The sequence below is a fragment of the Cebus imitator genome, unplaced genomic scaffold (assembly GCF_001604975.1).
Source record: "Cebus imitator isolate Cc_AM_T3 unplaced genomic scaffold, Cebus_imitator-1.0 Scaffold16, whole genome shotgun sequence".
NCBI lineage: Eukaryota > Metazoa > Chordata > Mammalia > Primates > Cebidae > Cebus > Cebus imitator.
The window spans coordinates 4,119,253-4,140,007 of record NW_016107331.1 but is presented as its reverse complement, the minus strand read 5'-3'; the positions used below and the strand labels follow the sequence as shown (position 1 = coordinate 4,140,007).

General features: G+C 37.5%; 1 protein-coding gene across 5 annotated transcripts in view; it reads right to left on the bottom strand.

Annotated features, from left to right (window-relative positions):
* VCAN (versican) overlaps window positions 1-20,755 on the bottom strand; it is a 111,891-nt gene that overhangs the window by 26,908 nt on the left and 64,228 nt on the right. For 2 of the 5 annotated variants that reach the window (XM_017507992.2, XM_017508003.2), the window contains 4 exons: window positions 11,875-17,145; window positions 8,509-8,622; window positions 5,772-5,885; window positions 590-748 (listed from right to left, as the gene is read on the bottom strand). In XM_017507992.2, coding sequence (XP_017363481.1) covers window positions 590-748; window positions 5,772-5,885; window positions 8,509-8,622; window positions 11,875-17,145 — 5,658 coding nt within the window. Of the gene's footprint in view, window positions 1-589; window positions 749-5,771; window positions 5,886-8,508; window positions 8,623-8,794; window positions 9,189-11,874; window positions 17,146-20,755 lie in introns of those variants that run through there. The other 3 variants (XR_005196804.1, XM_017508014.2, XM_037731223.1) reach the window with 3 other exon arrangements.

Sequence of the window (20,755 nt, the reverse complement as noted above, 5' to 3'; positions counted from 1 at the left end):
GAAGGAGTTATTAAACAGCTCTGATATTAAGTTGCATTAGCTTTCCATCTCCACCTATTCAAGTTCTTAGGATGTAGCTCACTTTCCATAGTTTAAAATATTTAGAAACTTGAATGAGAATCAATATGCCCAAAAGGTAAGATTAGGGTGCTGTTATTAACAATTCAATTTTAATTAGCAGGATAAAAATAACTGAAAGCAACTGTCATTTTCACAGGCATATACATATTGAAAATAGAGACTACAAAAGTGTGACCATAGTAAGAATTCTATTGAGCCGTGAGAAATGGCTGTTTTTGTAAATTTTAAAATGGTCGAATAACAATTTCTTATGATTCAACCTACAGCATGTGTTTCACCTATTACTGCTGGTAGACTAATGAATGCCTTCTTATATTATAGCTGAATGTTTCCCCAAAATGGGGGACTTAACACAGGTGAGATGATTTTAAGTAATTCACAGATGAGGGATCTGATAAGTTGTACCGTGATTGAAAAAGCTACTTCTTTTCACTTGCACACAGACAAAACTAAGAGAGTGATGAGAATGAGTGAAGTTCCAGGAAACCCATGCCTATTTGGTACATACGATTAACAAACATTTGTTCTTCGTGAGACAGGATGCTTGTGAGATGGGCGCCCTGCAGACGGCATTCCCGTTCGGCTGCATCCCATGTGCGTCGGTGGGCAAAGTATTTGTAGCACTGCCCTTGGAATTTGTGCCAGCCATAGTCACATGTCTCGGTGTCTGGGAGAAAACAGGCAGGAGCTTATTAAACACACATACGTCACTCAAACTTGGCACCCGGATTCAACCGCTAATAGGATACCCAAGCCAATATCTGTGCAATGTCCCTGAAGTAACTGATACATAAAATTTGGTCATGATGACAAAGAAATTATTATAAAGTCAGCCCAACCGATTCGTGCGAAGTGGATGGCTGTACATCTTTGGACTGCAAAGGCAGCATCTAACAGTAACTTTCTTGATTAAAGCCAGAGAAAGCTGGAAGAGGGGCCAGCCAAAACCTCTTGGGCTGCTATAGTGTTGGCTGACTTAACTTGTGAAGCAACTGGGGCTAATTCCTTACCAACACAACTTTTCTAAGAGACTCATTCAAGGGATAGATAAGAATTCCGGCTAATCGGATTACGAATGCCCTATTTGCATAACAACTTCAAAGTTTCTGAACGTAGTCCTCTTCCACTTTCCAAAGAGCTATCTGAGACGTCACAAGATAGCTCTTTGTCATGTTTTAACTGACAAAGAGAAAAAAATCCTTTATGAATAGGTACCTTCTGGGATATAGCTAGAACTTATGCCTTCTTCCTAAAAAGAAAGGTAAGATACGTAACTCCCAATGAAAATGCATCAAGATTTTAAATTTATTAAAAATGAAATAACAAATTATTTAATTCACACCCCCATTCCACCAAGTCATATACATATGTGTGCATGCATATGTGTGTGTGTGTGTGTGTTTCACAATAAGTACACTATAACTGATATTCCAGTGGGATGAGAATATTTTTCAAATATATCTAAATTTTACACTGGCAGTATCAGCTACACTTTCCAGGTTGCCAATTTTTACATAATTTCATAAGAAAGTAGCCTTGCTCTTAGCACTGTATTCTCATTGGCAGTATTCTCACAGAATCACTCATCCACAGGTGGGGTTACACTGTATATTAAATAATAATCAGTAGAAATAATTTTGACTTTCACAAAATACATCCCACAATTATATTGAAGTAGTTACATGTAAAAACTAACAAAATTGCCAAGTTTATAGAATTTCAGGCACCAAGAAAACCTTCCAGATGACCTAATAAGTATCCCCCCCACCCACATTTGCTGATTAATAGAAAACGCAACCCTACTAAATTAAATTAAATGTTTGCTTTAATGTTAGTTTTGGTGGCCAAATTGAAACTCAAATTGTCTCTTGACTCTCTTTCCTGTTGCTTCTCTTTCTATAACCGTGGGAAAGTATGAATGCTGGAAGACTTCATTTTTTTTCCTGGCTTCAGTGATTAAAACCATACTCACACAACAGATGCAGCTTATCTGAGAGCAGTATTTATTTCAGTTTAGTCTATCAGGCCTGTTGTTTAGTTGCAGCCAGCTGACTAATTCTTTTGAGTAATGTGCCCTGGAAGTTTTGCGTTTATTAAAGTGTTGTTTGGAGATTACCAAATCTCATAGGAAAGGACTCAAGAGACAGCTACACAGTTTGGTATAAAAGTAGCACTCAGTGCCTCAAAATGAAGCAAATTTTGGCTACTTGGATGCAGTATTTCCGCTTTGGAGTTCATTTGGAAGAACTTAGAGGTAAGGTGAGAGGGGTGGGGAGAACACAGCTCTTCCTATAAGACGACTCATACATGAGGGGGTTAGTTTACAGAGGAGGAGAATCAAAATAATTTTTCAAACATTCCTACTGCCAAAGTCAATAATGTGATTTGTAACGGCATAATTTGCCTGAACCATGGACATTATCATTTAAGATACATGATATAAAACTCTGGAGGATCTTAACTTCTTGAATAATACATCAGAAAAACTTTTCTACATCCTCTTCCTTATCTGCTATTAACCCAAATGGTTTTAGTTTTTTTCCCCTTTTTTGTCTGTGTGTGTATGTGTGTGTGATGGAGTCTCACTCTGTCACCCAGGCTGGAGTGCAGTGGCACGATCTCGGCTCACTGCTACCTCTGTCTCCTGGGTTCAAGCAAGTCTCCTGCCTCAGCCTCCCAAGTAGCTGAGACTACAGGCGTGCGCCACCATGCCTGGCTAATTTTTGTATTTTTTGGTGGAGATGGGGTTTCACCATGTTTTCCAGGCTGGTCTCGAACACCTGATCTCAGGTGATCCACCCACCTTGGCCTCCCAGAATGCTGGGATTATAGGCGTGAGCCATCGCACCCGGCCCTCTTTTTGTCTTTTAAATAGTTTATCATTAAGTATTTTTCCTAGAAAACCCAGATGATCACAAAATGTAGATGCATGAGCATATCACTACTACAATGCCTGTCTCAGTTAGCAGGTGCATACATTCCTATCAGAACACAGGTCCAAAAAATAGAGGCAGAGTTTGTTAAAACCAAACTGGGAGAATGTATTTATCTGTACTATCTAAATAATAGCTTCCCAATGATTATAAATATATCTGCAAAAACCACTTAGAGTGGTTTTTCCTGTAATAAATAAATAAATAAATAAATAAAGCCAACTATCCACATTGATTCACTTAAATTTTATTATTCATGAATTCAACAAATATGTAATGAAGGATAATGTGTCAAGCTGCATATCCCAGGTTGCTATTTCTATTATTAATAGAAATTGTCTATTTGTTTTTTCAACCTTACCTAAAAATCATGTGAAACTCTTTTTATTTATTAAAAGGCAACTCTTGTGGATGACATTTTCTTAAAAATCATTCAACGTATGGAAAGACTTATGCTTTAAAACTCCTACAGGTTTGAAAGAGGTTACCAAAAACAAACAAAAAAAATATGTTGTTTCAATAGGTTACAATACAAAGAAAGATTTGTGGTGTGCCCAGCTCCTGTTCATGAACATAGAATATGAAACGATCACAAACAATTTCAAAAAAATCTATTCTTTTGATGCTGCGCAGGTAATGTTTTCAACACCTCTGAGATATTTCCTAAGAAAGTGCCATCCTCTACACTTCTCACTGTCGAGCTGTATCACTGACTTTGCCTAGAGCAGTTTGTGCAGCCAGAACTGCCTCTCTACTGTTCCAATAGCCCTTTCTAGATATTATATCTGTAATTATTGCACCAAAATGTGTCCTCTATTTCAGAGTAACTGTGACATGGGAAGTTACTAGTGCAGAGAACAGAAAATGTCAGCTGAAGGAACAACGACACAGTCATCACTGAACTTTGGATAGAAAATTGTTTAGACAACAAAGCTGCTGTTAATGAAGAAAACATTTGTTCTTAGGCAACCTGAAAAGAGGAGAAAAAAATCTTTCAGTATCCTGGCAATAAATCACAGGAGCACAGCTGCACTGCATAAACAGACTGGGATCAATGTTTCTCAGCAAATAATGTGCATGAAAATCAAACTTGCTTTTAAATAAAATAGAAAATACCTGAAAGTTATTTGGCACCAGAAATAAAATTAATTAAAACTTTTTACTTTCAATATTCTTTTGAAAAGAAAGAGAAAAGGTAAATGGCTCCAAAATCCCTTCCAGAAATCTGTTACCACTCAATCCATCAGATAAACATATAAATAAAATGTTTATCTTTGAGAGTTACTTTAGAAGTGTGAAGATATTGAGAGAAACTTGGGCTGTAAAGTGAAGCCAACTAGGTTCACTTTTCCCATTGTATGATTTACCAGCTGTGTGACATTAAACATATCACTTTTTTTCTCTGAGCCTTAATTTCTAGCCCACTTAATGCATAGAAATGCTGTGCCAACCAAATGAAATAATGTGCCTGCATGTATTTGGTAGTCTATAAAGTATAGACTACCAAGAGTTATGCTAAGTCACCAGGATCAGGGACTTTGTTTTGTTCATACTTCTATTTCCAATGCCCAGAACAGGGCTCCGAAGACAGTAAGTGCCCAATAAATGCATGCTGAACAAATGATTTTTTAAAATTGCTTCTTTGTACATGGAACTCATGGAAGCCAGAATCCTGTTTAACATATTGCAATGTCTCAACTGTCTCAGGCTTTTGTTTTCTTCAACAAATGCCACATTTCTAAGGTTTTTACTTTAAGAAGAGGATCTTGCTTAGTCTATCTTTATGTACAAAATCTAAAACAAACAGATTCACCCTATGCAATAAAAAAAGAAAAAACCCAACACCAAAAATTGTACCCATCATCCATCCACTTGGAATGTCAATTCAATATGTGCTCCTTTTGGATTTGTATTCATTGCAGTGACGTCCGGATTAACACCATGAAGCAGAATGTGGGACCAGACCAATGTGTCTGAGTATCTAATGCATTTTCAGTTTGTCTGGTGGAATGGAAGTTTGGCAGTGAACACTTTTGTCAAAGCCAAACCACTGTATGAGTTTAAGTAGAGGAAATCCACAGTCCAAAGCTGAGTGTGCTTAGCATGCAATCTGTTCCTTACTGATGGACCAACAAATGCTACCATTAACCACCTAAAATACATTCTCATGTTGGCCATAAAATGCACATTACAGGAATCATGAGATTCAAGCCATCATGAACATAGGGCTTTCTTTCATTCAGAAAAAGTCAATGCTTCTTTAGTAGGAAAATTTCCTGGTGAGCAGATTCACAATATCTTCTACTTAGCACGTGCCACAGCGAATGTATTCTAACAACTCTATCAACTCATTTTCCAGATATGGTTGACTATGAAAAACAAGCCCATTGGGTCTCAAGTGCTTAGGAGGAGAAAATCAAAACAGCTATAACATTGAATTCAGTACTCCTTGGTACATGAGCCACATTAAGGTCAGTTCTTAGTTTGTCCCCAAGAAAAATACATATGACAATGACAATATTCCTATTATTGGCTGGATGCCCTTAAATTCAGCTCAGTGTGCCTGTCTGTAATTCCAGTCTATCAGCTAAGCAACCATAATCAAGCCAACACTATTATTCAGATGTTTTGAGCTATCCGTGAATAAGGAAACCTAAGAAAATGTGAATTTCCACTGTAAGAAAGAATATGCAGTGAGACCAAAATTGCTAAAAACATCAATAACGTTCATCACACAAACGTTGCAACAGCTCTTACCTCGTTCACAAAGTGCACCAACATAACTTGGAAGGCAGAGGCACCTGAATGTGTTTAAACCATCAACACATGTGGCTCCATTCCGACAGGGATTAGAGTGACATTCATCAAAATCTGAAACAAAATAGTAAAAGCTCACAAAATACTTCCAAAAAGGATCAAAGAATTCCATTTAGTGTGAGGTTGCAAGATAACATACAAGATGGCCAGTTAAATTTGAATTTCAGATTTTAAAAATGCATAATTTTTTAGCATAAGTATGTCCATGCTATATTTAGGGCAAACATACACTACAAAGTTATTCCGTTTTTATTTGAGACTCAAATGTAAGTGGCCATGCTGAATTTTTATTTGCTAAATTTTGCAACCCTAAGAAAATGTCAAAGGTATTCAGAGTTGGGCCATCATCTCCGTTGCTAATAAATGAATCAGATAAGCCCTAAAATGAATGAAGAATCAACACCCCCAGCCTTTTCACCTCCAATCATGGCTCATTCTCTGATGACCGAACATACGGAATACTCAAAGTATCTAACTGGCCTCACCAGCACTGGGCCCTTTCCTCTCCAATATATCCATCACTCTGCTAAATGTCATCTTTTTTAGACACAGCTATGATAATTTTATCCTTTTTTTTTTTTCTTTAAGATAGAGTTTCACTCTTGTTGCCCAGGCTGGAGTGCAATGGCGAGATCTCGGTTCACTGCGACATCTGCCACCTAGATTCAAGGGGTTCTCCTGCCTCAGCCAATTGAATAGCTGGGACTACAGGCCCTGACACCACACCCTGCTAATTGTTTGTATTTTTAGTAGAGACGGGGTTTCACTATGTTGCCCAGGCTGGTCTCAAACTCCTGACCTCAGGTAACCAAACTGCCTTGGCGATAATTTTATTCTTTTACTTCCAAACATTCCATGGATCCCAACTGCCCAAGGCAGCAGTCTTCAAAGCAAGGTCCCTGGACCACAACATCAACATCACCTAAGAATGTTAAAAATCCACATTCCCAGTTCCACCTCAAATCTGCTGAATCACACACTTTGAGGTGGAGACAACAATCTATTTGGCCAGCCCTCTGATGCACGCCCAAGTCTCGGAATCACTTGACTAGAGTGTGAAGTAACACTACACACTATCCTGAACTCAGGACCTTCCCAGACCGTCAGGGCTTTCCAGACCCAACCTGGTTTCTGGTATTCTCTCCCCAGTACGTCTCCCTCTCCCAAACCCCTAGGTAGGCATACCTGGATCCGTGCTGTCACTCAAATGCCTCTGTACCTTTTGGCCTCTGTACTTTTGTTTGTTGTGTCCATATCTCCCTCCACCACCTGTCAAATCTTCCTCAACTTTAAAATCTATGTCAAATAAAATCTTTCTACACAGATTCTAATCTTTCTACATATGCTTTTTCCTGGTGAAATTAATAACTTTATTTCCATAGCATTTTGCAATTACACTAAAAATTTAATGTTTAAGAATATTTTTTAAATGAATATACAAAGTAAGTTAAATTTCTAAGCCATACAATGTATTCTTTCCTAAAGAAATGGTCTTAGTAACGGTGATATTATATAGTAATAATACCAAACATGTTTATGGTGCTTGCTGAGTGCCAGACACTTTGTCACCCAGCCTGGAGTGCAGTGGTGTGAACACGACTTGCTGCAGCCTCAACCTTCTGGGCTCAAGCAATCCTTCCACCTCAGCCTCCCAAGTACCTGGGATTACAGGCATTGTTCATTTTTGTGTATATATATATATATATATATATATATACTTTTTTTTTTTTTTTGGTAGAGGTAGGCTTCTGCCGTTTCGCCCAGGCTGGTCTCGAACTTCTGGGATCAAGTGATTTGCCCACCTTGCCCTCTCTAAGTGCTGGGATCATAGGCTTGAGCCACCCCGCCCAGCCTCGCAGACTTTTTTTTTAAGTACTCTTTTAATATGAATGTTGAGATTGTATCCCAATATTTACGTGTAATTTAAAGTGTTATTGGTGAGCTTTCTTTACTCAATCATTGTAAGCAAATTAAGCAAACCTTCGTGATACCTGTAAAAGGAACATCTGGACAGCATAGTCCATCATTCTTTTCTTAGAAGTGAGGTCTATACTTAGACAAATCAACACTCGTGCCTTTTTTTTTCTTTAAAGAGAAGGATGTCTAAACGAGAATATGGGAGTGTGAGAGTCAATTACATTACTTGGAACCAAAAGAGAGGAGGGAAACAGCAATTGCACAGCTCCCTGAGGCAGAGACAGGTTGGGCTGGTTGCTGGGAGTCAGGGAACGGTCTTTCCCATTCCAAATGAGAAGAAAAAGTTATCCCCAAACTAAGAACTAAAGTCTCTAACTTTTACTATTTTCCTAATTTTTAAGTCTAGTTTTCTAAAAAGATTTTTATACTGAAATTGACTTTTATCTATATGCAGATTTGGGGGATAGATGTACATTTTTGTTAATATTTATGCAACTTTACATTTGTAAATTCTACCTGTAAAAACCACAAAAAAACTCAGCGGGCCTCACTGAGTCTTGGATATATTAACAGAATTCACTAAACATCCGTGCCCATTTTCCAGCCCCCAGTTAATTACCCTCATATTTTAACTTCATTTAACATGTAATTAATATACACATGGGTTTCTCTGAAATCTCTGATTGATTTGACAACACAAGTCTTCTCCCAATATATATTCTGTGAAAGAACTGTACCCTTTCAGCCAAGTACATCTTACCAAGTTCACACTGGTCTCCACTGTATCCTGGCACACAGGTGCATACATAGGAAGTTTCAGTAGGATAACAGGTGCCTCCATTAAGGCACGGGTTCATTTTGCAACGATCAGGTCCTACCATATTCAGGAAAATAAGAAAAGCAATTAGGCTCATCTCTAATGTTTCAGTGTATTTTAGCATAAAACGCCCCACATTGCTACCACATTACAGGCTTTTCCATAGTAATTTAGAGTTACTACACATAAAAATTAACATTAACTTTACTCTCTGGAGTGTTTCTATAACTAATTGTTACAAATTGAATCTATTCATTTCTGGGACTCAGTCATGATTATTTTTAAATGATATATTTTGTACTGTATCTGGCAACTAATAACATTCTACTGCAGATTTAGTTGGCATGATAATGGCAATTGATTTTAGTCAAAAATGATTACACATATGTGCACAGTGAATGGAAAATGTATTCTTTTAAATGGGGTTAGTTCATGTGAAATGGCTGGATACACAGAACATGCATTCTTTTTAGCAGGTTGGCTTGTTATCATCATTTGAATTATTATTGCCTTTTACCACTTAATGCTCAGAAACTGTTTTTCTTCGAAAGTGTGCACTGAAGTCTCTTCTGCTACATTAATATGCTTTTTCCAAAAACACGTTCCAAATGTACTCCTTTAAACTATACTTGAAGAAAAGCAACACATGGATTAAACTCTACTGTATAAAAACAAACCCATATACAAAACCTCACCTAAAATGAAATCCCAAGTTTTTATTACAATTTTCTTATTAAAATGCAAATAAAACCGACACTCCTGGGAGATAAATATAAAGGCCAAAGACATAAATTTATGAGAACAAACAGTTTAAAATGGATTTTCTAAGTGCAAATACTTTTACACCACTTGAAGCACATATTTTATGTTGCCATATTGCTTGGATAAGTGCATTTTCATTGAAGGCATACTTATTCTTTGTATATTGTTTCAGAATTGCTTACATTTCTAATGTTCAAAGATCCAAATGAAAGTTGAAAATTTTACAAAATAATTGAAATAAAATAGATTTCCTATGGAATACACCCATATTTTCAAGAATCTCAAGACCTGAAACCCTGAAATAATTACACATAAAAGAAGAAAGATGTCTAACTTCTTATGAAACGTTAGCTTAAAAACATATTCGGATAAACAAGGTACTGCTATAGAAAATAACTGAGACTTCCCCACACTGGAAAGTCAAACTCAAACTTTCTGAGTGGTAAGTAAATTCTGGATGGTTATAAACCTGGATAGATACACATTTCCATGTTTGGGAGTCCACATTAAAATTAGGTTAATTCAGCTGAGTACACCAACTTCGCAAAAAACTCCCCCAAATTTTCTAAGACACTTTTTCCTATAGTTCCAAAACTATTTGAAATCTCCCTAACAATGTTAGCTTTCTGGATTTGAAAGTACAAGTACACTGCCAAGATGACAAGGCTGCAGTTAGCAGACGCCACAGCCACATGCTGCCCTCTGTGCAGAATCCAAATGACACTATGTGAAAGTGCTTTATCAGACTGTGATGTGCCACACAAATGTGAAGAAGTGCTATTACTATTCCCACCACTGACACTGGACGCCATGCCGAGACGGTGAGACAAGGACTTAGTGAGTCAGTCTTTCTGTGAACTGGAAGTCATTCCAATTAAAAGAAAACTTCTGTTTTTATAAATTTTATTCTCCCCTAAACAGTTCATATTAACCTCTGGAAGTTGAATCTGCAACAGATAGACCAGGTAATCCCATAAGAGCTGCTGTTTACTGAATAAAGCTAAAGTGACTATTTGTTTTGCAATGAAGACGCAAATTATAATTCTTGGTAAATACTGTGAACTGGATAATTGGTACATATTTCTCATTTGTCAAACTTTATAGGTACCTAGCTATTACCAGTTATTTTTATATCATATTTTCAACAACCTGAAGTGTATTAAACTAACTTACAAAACAATAAATATTCGCCAAATTACTAATTATCATTTACAGATTAAACATAGAGTGATAACAAAAAACCGAATGTCAACTACATTTCATTAATGTCACTCAAAATATTTCAAGCCATTTGTTAAAAAATGCACTTTCTGACTATTTTACTCTTTCTAAAGCACATCAAAACAAAACATTCGTGGCACAACAGGAAATACTGATATGATCAGAAGAATAATTTTAACAATAGTCATGGCATAAAACACACTGGTTAAAATAAAACATGTATTTTCAACCAAGACAGGAATTAAGATTTTTTTTCTCTCTTTTTCCAGGTAGCAGCTAGGTGATGATGTCTACCTGTGGATTCCACTGACATTGTTAATATAAATAATAACACTCTGGGAAAACACTATTAGAGTGGATTTCTTAACATCCTCAGGCTAGATTAAGAGAAAATAAATTCTGCAAAGTAAATATCCCAAGATTCCTGGTTCACATATTGTTCAGTATAAGTGGTTTATTTTTATAGTATGCTGACACCAGTAAAGTGCAGTAAAAAGACTACGGACTTCAGTGTAGAGTTGAGCTGGGTTCAAAGCCTATTTTTACCACAATGTGGCTGTGTCACCTTGGCCAAGTTATTGAGCCTCTCTGAATCTTCACACCTTACCCTTTCACATGGGACTTTTACAGTTTTTTTGTGACAATCAGAAGACATGGTTTATATGAAACAGTATCAAATTCATGCTTTCCATACATTCAGTAAATAAACAGAAAACTCTCAACAGGCAGTATGTTTATATAATAAATGAATACTCACTACCGCTAGGCACTGTGTTTGAAGCATTATGTAGATGTCTTAAACAGGGACATTGTATACAAGTATGAACTGATACTGATACTGTGCAAACTCTGAAATATTTATTAAAACTATTCACTAGTCTCAAATGTTAAAGGCCTGAAAGAATTTGGTATTGTACCCACAGCATCCATCAGTGGGAGGATTTTTAAAAACAGGGCTCTTCTTTCTACTTTTAAAACTACAATGTATAACAGTGAGACATATGACAAAGCAATACTCTAGTTGTAAGTAAAACAAATTGAATTTTTATAACATTAACAATTTCATCTTTTCCATGTTGTAATTGTATATTATTTCTAAAACCCAGAAAAAATCTAAAGTATACTTGCAAAGTCCAGAACTAATCTATACTTACTGTCATTTCATCTCATTATGAACTCAATCCTGTGGCCTGGCCTGCTGTTATGTGAACAATATAAAACTCCCCATTGATTTAACATCACAATAAAAAGTATATACATAGAAATGTTAGGACCAAGAGACTGTTCCCAGGTTTGGAAACAGATTTATCAACGTTGTGGTCTTACCTGGTAAATAGATTGCCGTGCCTTCCACTGACTCTTCTTTAATGCCAATCAGGAAATCTGTGTCATTAGAAGTTTCCAGAAGGGAAAATGGTGGTGTTGCAAGCTCAGTATTAAATTCCACAGTGCTTACTGTTGCCTGATTATTGGAATCAAGAATTCTCGCTGCCACTTGCTGTTCTGGCGCTGCTATTGTGGAATCCTGCTCTCTGATTAAAGCTGCTTGAGTTTCAGGGTTTGTTTCTGGAGAAGAAGAAACGGTGGTTCTCTCAGAAGTCTGTGGGCTTGGCCAAGGCACCACACCTGCCTCGACCCCATAAGTAGCAGAAGCAGAAGTAGAATGTGGCCACTGTGTAGCACCTTCTAATTTAATTTCATTGGCAATTGTAATAGTTTCAGCCTCCGGTGTTTTAATACTGGAAAACATCTGGATTGCTTGTCCAGAAACTTGACCATCGATTTTGTTTTGGAAATCTTGGAGACTCTCAGTTCCTTCCGCATCAGTAAATTCTGTGGGAGAAGCTTCCATTTCTTCTAATAATTTAGGCTTACCATCATCTTCTGAAGGTTCTAATTTTGTGTCAGGAGATAACGATGGAGGCTCAGTTATGTGAAGGTATGCCTCACTTGATGGTTTGAAAGTCGCTTCCATATTTACATGAATTTCCTTAAAAGAATTCTCTGGAGACGTTACAGATGAGATGACATCTATTCCTGGCAGAGCACTGGGCTGGGGGACCTCTGTGTGTCCAGAGGCTTCACTGCCTGAGTCGACAGTGAGTGGAGATGATGGTGTCTGAGAAGACAGCTTTGCAAGTGTTGAAACTGCTGATGTGTCAGTGTAATATGAGCGACTGGATCCTTCCATCACATTAGGAACCTCTGTTAAACTCTGATCCAAAAGATGGGTAGTAGCAATACTTACATAGGGAGTATGATCTGCCAATGCCTCCTCGGCTCCTGAAGAGAATTCGGGCTGAAAAGACGGACCCACATCTTTCTTTTCTTCATACTCCTCCTGGGTCCTTTCAAATTGGCCCAATGTTGATATTATTTCACTTTGGTCGGCAATAGCTTGACCATCAGACAAAGTGCTTGATTCAAACATGTCATCCAGCACTTTTGCTTCAGCTTTTATTTCTTCAATCTCTGGAATCGCTGTGACAGACTCACTAGGAATTGGCAGGGATGTTGGTGTGGGAAGTAAAATGTCTAATTCTGTTTCTGTGCTAGGAGCAGCAGTTCCAGTTGTGAAGTTAAAGCCTATATGATCTAATTGTCTTCTGTCTTCATAAGTCACAGATTCATTGTATGTTGCCTGAGTGTAGCTAGCCAGAAGAACATCACCAGAGCCCTCAAATGTTTCCTCAGTTAAAGAAAGGTTGGCAGCTGCCTCATACGTCTCTTGAACTTGAGTGCTGTCATCATTACTTCCATCATTACTGTCATGTGGTTCGGATGGTACCTCTGGATCTATGTCTGTTTGCATTCCAAGAATGTCTTCATATACAGGTTTGGTATGATCAATATCTATGATAGTATTTTTATCTGATGTCAGCTCAGGTAGAATTTCAAGGATGGTACTCTCTGTAATTGTCAGTATTAAATCCTTGTCCTCTTTGTCCAGGTCTATAATAATATTTTCAGTGGGTTTTATTCTGCTAGGTTTTAAGGTGGAATCCTCCAATTCCCTGAAGTGGTCTTGGAAACTATCTCCAACACCGTTTGTGGACCTCTCATATGACACTGTATTTGACGATGCACTAGTTGGAACAGGAGAGCTTTTGTTCTGCTCTGAATGAAGAGGCAGCATCACTGAAACTGTTGGGAATTCATCATCAGTAACAGCTTTAGCACTTGGCATCTCAGGATGCTTTTGCAGGGACCCATCAGAAGCAAATGTGGTGCTGCTTTCTTGCCTGGTTGCCTGAGTAGTTGCAGAAATATGAACTGAATCAACAATATCCACTTCTCCAGATCCTTCTCCAGAATGTTCATGAAACAAGTCAGACGGTTTTGGTGCTGACATAACAAATTCTTTGGCCATTTCAAAACCATAAGCTCTAGCCAGAAAATCAGTGGACAAGGTTGTTGTTTCATTAGTTTCTGCTGTTGAAGAACTCTTGTCAGAGTCTTGTTCAGTTACGGGTTGTGGTCTACTAGTCTGGATTTCTTCTGCCCATCTGAGAGTCTGATTTTGAGGATGTTCGATGTCCGTGGAGAAAGGGAGAGGTGCCACCGCGGGTCCTTCTGCTCTAGAGTCACTTAAAATTTCTATTAAGGTTGTGCTGGCTGCTGACTCACTACCTTCAGAGATGTCTGTTTGGGACTCGAGTGGTCCGACTTCACTTGCCACATTTTCCATTCTGTTAGAGTCTTCAGTTTTGTCACTTGAGGTACTTGTTTGTAAACTTTCCACTTGAGGAGAGTGCGGATATAATGTGTTATTGATTTGTTCCATTTCAGTAAAATTCACTGACTCTGTTTGTAGAGTAGGTAAAACTTCTCCACCTGATCCCAGTCCAGAGAATAAGAGCTCAGAATCTGACTCTTGAATTGTTGGTCTCATACCTTTGGGAAAAAGTTTTATACTTTCTTCCTCTTTAATTGGTGAATCTGTGACTACATGTTCAGCTGGTACAGATTCAGTCACTAAGGTAGTAGCTAAGAAAAAACGTGACTTTTCAGTAGCTTCAGGAAGAGTTGTATAAGATTCCAAGCCCTTTGCATCTGGATCTGTAGTAGACACATTAGCTAAGGAAATGTCTTCCTCCTCCATTTCTTTATCAGCACTGTAAGTTTTCTTTGTTGTTAATACAGAATAATCTGTGGTTTTGAGTTCCGTTTCAGTAAATGTTTGTGAATCAAAGACTGTTTGTTCTGGTGCAGGAGAGTGTTGTGGGGATTCAAAAGACGTTTCTTCTTGAATTTGTTCCTCTGATGCTGTTTCATTTTCAATTTCTTGTCTTACAGGGTTGACTTCTTGCCATGACCATAATTTGGCTGGCTCTATAGTTTGAGGAAAGTTTGTTGAAATTGTGGCACTGACCTTTACTTCCTCCTTTTCTACTGGTGTTTTAGTACCCTCCACTTCTGCTGTTGGTAAAATGGTGGATCTTCTATCAGTTTCATTGACAGCACCCACTTCTCCCAAACCTTCATCAATAATGGAGGAAGCTGTACCAGAAAAATTTCCCACAGCACTGGGAAGCACTGGATCAACAGAGCGGCTGACTGTGACCAGTTGCTCACCTGAGCCCTCAGCTGAGGATGTAAACTCTTCCCAAGGGAAGGCTGAAGGGCTGACCATGGTGCTACCAGGTCCTTCTGAGTCAGGTATGCGATTGATATGAACTGAAGTAGGTATTGTAGATGGTGAAATCTTGATATTCCTAAATGCTGCATCTCCAGAGCCTTCTGTCATTACTGTTTCTTCTTTTGCTATGGGATGAGGCACTGTTGAGTATTCTCTAAAGTCACCACTGAAATCTTCCTCCAAAGGAAAACCAGTGGAAAAGCCCCTTATTTCTGTCCCGTGATTAGGTTCTCCTAACCTCTCTGAAATCAACATTTCCCTGGGTGTTTGGCTTATATTTTCAGCACCTTCTCTGTCCATTACTGTACTCAAAACCAGTCCTGTTGGCTCAGTGGAGAATGTAGTTCCCACATGTGGAGACAAAGTACCAGCTGCTTCCTTTTTGGCTTGAATTTCATACTCTAAATTTAATGAAAATGAAGAAACAGTGGTGGTTTCTGGGTGAACAGCAGCTTCTCCAGAGCCCTGCTCCATAAAGAGAGAGGCAGGACTACCTGGGAGAGTAGCCAGACCTTCCTGAACCCCAGGTTGATGGATTCGGCTGTGCTCAGTGGTTTGTGCCCCCAAATTTTCTAATGTATTTGTTTCTGTAAAGACAAGAGTAGAATCTGTCATTTCCCTTTCAGACTGTGCTGGTGTTGTAAAGGACATAAAACTTTCCCTGGCACCTGAATCACTAGATGTATCTACATTTGAACTTTCTAATTCAGAGGGTAAAATTATTTGATCCGATCTCCATGTTGGTGAATATACGTCAACTGTAGAAGCTGTACCTGTAGTTCCCTCCTCCTCCTTCCTTGTCTTTTCTTCAGCAGAGGTACTGGAAATCCACTCAGAAGTATCTGTTTCACTTACAAACTTGGTAGGCACCACTTCTGCAAACGGTTGTTCAGAATCTGAATAAATGGTGGTTGCAGGAACCTCAAAAAAGCTTTCTGTGGTTATCCTGCTAGTGTTTAAAGTAATGAGTGTACCAGTAGTATTTCTCTGTGATAAATTAGTTACCATGGTGGACATTGTATCTTCATATTCTTCTGCTTCTCCGGAGCCTTCTGGAAGTGGAATTGAAGAACTCCCTGAGAGCTCTACAACTTGTCTAGGCGTTGCTTCTACCCAGCTTTCCTTGGTAGGTAACAGGTCATCTGGCCAAGGATTTCCTATTAGGGTAACCGCTTCTTCCTCTGAAACATATACTGATGCAGAGCTAGGAACGATAGTGGGAGTGTATGTGATAGAAGTACTTTTTTCTACCTCTTCACCAGATGTTACTTCCTTAGGCCTGGCAAAGACGATTTTCTGAGATTCTTGGTCAATGGCAATCTCTCCTGAAGACTCTTCAGGAAACAGAGATACAGGTTCGATATGTTCATGTGCCTGATGACCAACTTCAGTATCTCTCTCTGTGTCTGATTCTGCCCCCTCTATGGCTGTTTCACTTTCAAATTCCTCATGGAATGAGACTGTGGGGAAAACATCAGGCTCACCACCTGAAAAATGTTCTGATGTTTCAGGGTAAGTCTCAGGCTTCCATGTAATTTCAAAAGATTCAGTTGTTTCTGCAGATTCATTAGGGTGCACAGCAGTGGACAATTCCGTTTCAGCTATTACAAACAGATGAGTATCGCTTTCAGAGCTGTCTGAGAAATTCTGAGAAGGTGCAACACTTTCAAACTGGCCACGTCTAGCTTCTGCAGCTTCTGGGTCCTTGGGCACAGTGGTAACTAGATGCTTCCCATTTATGTACTGCACAGATGGGGTGGTTGTCACATCGGTAGCATTTGCACACTCTTCTTCATCTTCTTCACTGTGGTATAGCTCTATTTCAATTAGATCGGGTAATTCAGGTATAATTTCAGCCATTAGATCATGCTCTGGATCTGTTTCTTCACTACAAGGTTCCTCTTCTTTAGATTCTGAATCTATTGGATGACCAATTACACTCAAATCACTCATTCGACCTGAAAAAAACAGAGTTTTCACAATACTTAAATAGAAAATTTGGCAGTGTATGACAGAAGAAATTGATAGCAAGGCTGGTCACACTCAAACACACAAAGAGGGATTCAAATCTTTTCATAATAAGTGCAATCACCCTTTTATATGGTTCTCAGTCTTCAAATTTGCTGTTTTTATATTAACAATCAGGGAAATGTATTCAATTTAACGTTATTAAAACAGGTTATAAAGACTCGTCAACACATTTGAGAAAACAACATCGTCCTTAAAATGAAGAAGGAATCACATACACATTGTAATCTTGAAATGCAGGAATTTATCTTTGTGTGAACTGCAAAAAGTAAAATTAAGACTATTTCATATAAAACCATTTAAAAATTAAAACCATATTATATAGAATTAATTACTTTTTCTATAGATCTATTTTTATATATGATCTACATAGGAAAAGTAATTGATTACTGTCCTTTTTGTAAGGGAACATTTATACACTCTCTATTCAATAAGAAAATGAGAAGAGATTCCTTCTGGCCCCTTCATAATATGTTCTAGAGCAGATTGTCTTACAGAAAAACAAGAGAGCTTTATTTATGGCCCTTTCACATTGCAATGGCATCCTCCACCCACTGCAGCACTGAGACAAGAGCTTAACCACAACCCGTGCACAAGAGTAGGAAGCACTGGAGAGGAGGGCTCTGTGGGAAACAGCTCACTGAAAGGACAAGAAAGAAAGAAGCTGCCACACCTGTAGACCTTTATCCTTCCTGAGATGTGACCCGTTAGGTCAATTTTAGTTCTTGTTATTAACATTTTCTCTGAAGAAAGTTCAGGAGTCCTATCTAAATATTCTAACTAGCATTCTTAGAAAAGCACATATCATCAGAATATTTCCTAGACTGGAAATTGCCAAATGGTAGCAACCACTAAACACAATGGACTTTTCTGCTATCAAAAATACACCAGCAAAGCTCCTTGTCTTGGGAACTAGGAAAGAAGAAACTCTGAGACCTTATGATAGAGGCATTCAACTGTCTTAGGACAGGGTCCTGCCCCTGCAGCTGCCTTACATTTAGTGACAAGGCAGTACGAAAAGGTGTCTGTGTATGTACTGACCCATAAAGAAGACAAAAAATTACACACTGTTCACCATCTTGCCCATAGGAATAATAATGCAGAATTAGTTTTCAAACTAGCCCCAATTCATAACACACATGCATAGGCCGAACCTGAAAACGTTCAGGAGAAATCATTATGACAGAGCCAATTCTGCTTCCCACTCTATCATCTAAAGGGGAAAAACCAACTGTTTTCTCCAGAATCATTCCTGTTGCAAGAAGCTATTTCCTTCTATCTATAGAAGGCACAATATCTAGTGTTAACTGTTTCATCAGAAAAGAAAAAACCCTACTGACGAGGAATCAGCGTTGCTTATATTCTAGTTTATTTTATGAATCAACACAAATATAGAAGTGTAGAAACTACCAAGACAAATTCCACAGAAGCTCCTGGAATTTTTTAAAATTAAAAATACCAGACAATAAGACTTTTATGTAATCAGAAGACATATACATTCATGTATTTTATTCTAATAGGAGCAAGAAAGAAATTTCTCTTTTGTATCCCACCACATCTTCACTAAATTATTTCACTAAAATACTTTTGTGTATGACTGGGTTATTCTTACCTGAACTAAACACCCTTCCTATTGAACTTTTACAAACTACAGTTCATTTCTTATCTATCCATCCCATTCCATTCATACCTTCAGCTTTTCAACTACCTAAGCTACAGCATATGGGTACTCAAATGAATGAGAAAATATTTCTACCACAAAGAGAAGTGAGACAAATATACAACTCTAGTGTATTATAAAAACACAAAATGAATTCAGATTATTTCTGACACAGATGTTGCAATTATTGCTAATTGCCAAGTTCAAAGAAATGATTAAATGTCTTGTCATTTAAAATATATATATAATTAAAAGGACTAAGTTTCTTTAATATTAGGTCACTAAAGTTATTACTTGGCTCTTATATATAGTACCCATGATGTATACATTTTAAAATAGGAAGATACCACAAAATATTCAGATGATAACATCCTCTTAATACAGTTTGCATTGAAGGTAAACTTTGTGCTATGAAAAAAGAATGTGAAGAAAATGTTTAAGCTGCAGGAGAGGAGGCATTTAAAATGCCTTCTATACAAGTGAATCTCTTGAAATATTCACATCAATCATTTTATCTAACCACCAAAGCCAGGAGTCTCTCATTGCTAAAATTATTTGAATATAGTTGAATTAAGCCGGACACAGTTAAACTATTCAGGACAACTTCATGAGATTTAACTGGAGTTTGAAAATGTGCTTTTCTTAAACTGCTCATACTATCATTTTACATGCAAGCAACCTTTTTATTTTGCTTTGTTAGAGTTAAACAAAACTAGAATTCATGATTAAGAAATATTAGATATAGGTACACTAAATTCTTACGTCTGTTTGGTGACATAGCTTTCATTTTAATACAGAAAAAAGATTTTAAATAAGAAACATGGGCCAATGTCAAGCATATAAAGAACCTCTATCATATTTTGTACCCTTTTGTAAATAATGAAGTTAAAACTAGCCATTCAGCTAGGTTTCTCCAGCCAAACACAAGGATAAATAAGAAAATATCTGATTAATATTGCATATTTATAGACTACTAGGCCAAGAATAGGGTAAAAACACTCATTGCTACTACAGATTTACTTAGGTTTCTAAGTAAATTTTTCACTTAAAAAAATAAGACTGCTATAAACATATCTCATGATTTTCTTATTGAGTAATTACAGATGGAAGTCTGTCAAGTGTGATGTTGGTGGCTCTAAAAAAAAGTGGGTGGAGAAAAGCAGAGAGAGAAGACACAAAGATATGCCAACATGTCACATGTCAGTATGGCAGGAAACTGATGGATGATCATGATACTCACTGAAATGTTTTTTGTTTTGTTTTTTTTCCCCCGGGAAAGAAAATGAAGAACTCTAATTGTAAATCATTAATATATAACAATTTAGCTATCAACTCATATTAAGACTACTTAATTCCACTAAAGACCATGTCAGTCATTTTACAGTTTCTGATTTTAGCTCCAATAACAAAGTATAATATTCTTTTAGTTCATATTCTACTCAGATCAAGAACTCTAATACTTCAAATTGCTCATAAATTTGAAAGGACTTCCTTGCCATTTTAGACTATCATATAAGAATTTCTCACCAAAAACTCAACTGTTAGATGTAGTGAATTCCGCTTTCTAACCTAAATAATAGGTTTGAAATTGAAACATGATAATATTTCAATCACAGCAATATAAACATATCAGAGACAGAACCTTTGCATACACTTCATAAACATAGCATTGCTTCATATTGGTTTTTGCACACAAAATTAATTTCATTACCACCACAATCATGCCTGCTACCCTAAATGTAATATCTCTTCAGGTGCTAATTGATTTCTCAAAATACACCGAGTACCTTTTATGTGTCGGACTCAAAGGCAGACACTCTCTTGTCAACTTGAGAGAGACCCAAGTGTACTTTTCAAGTCTCTCCTTGCCCGCTTCCTCT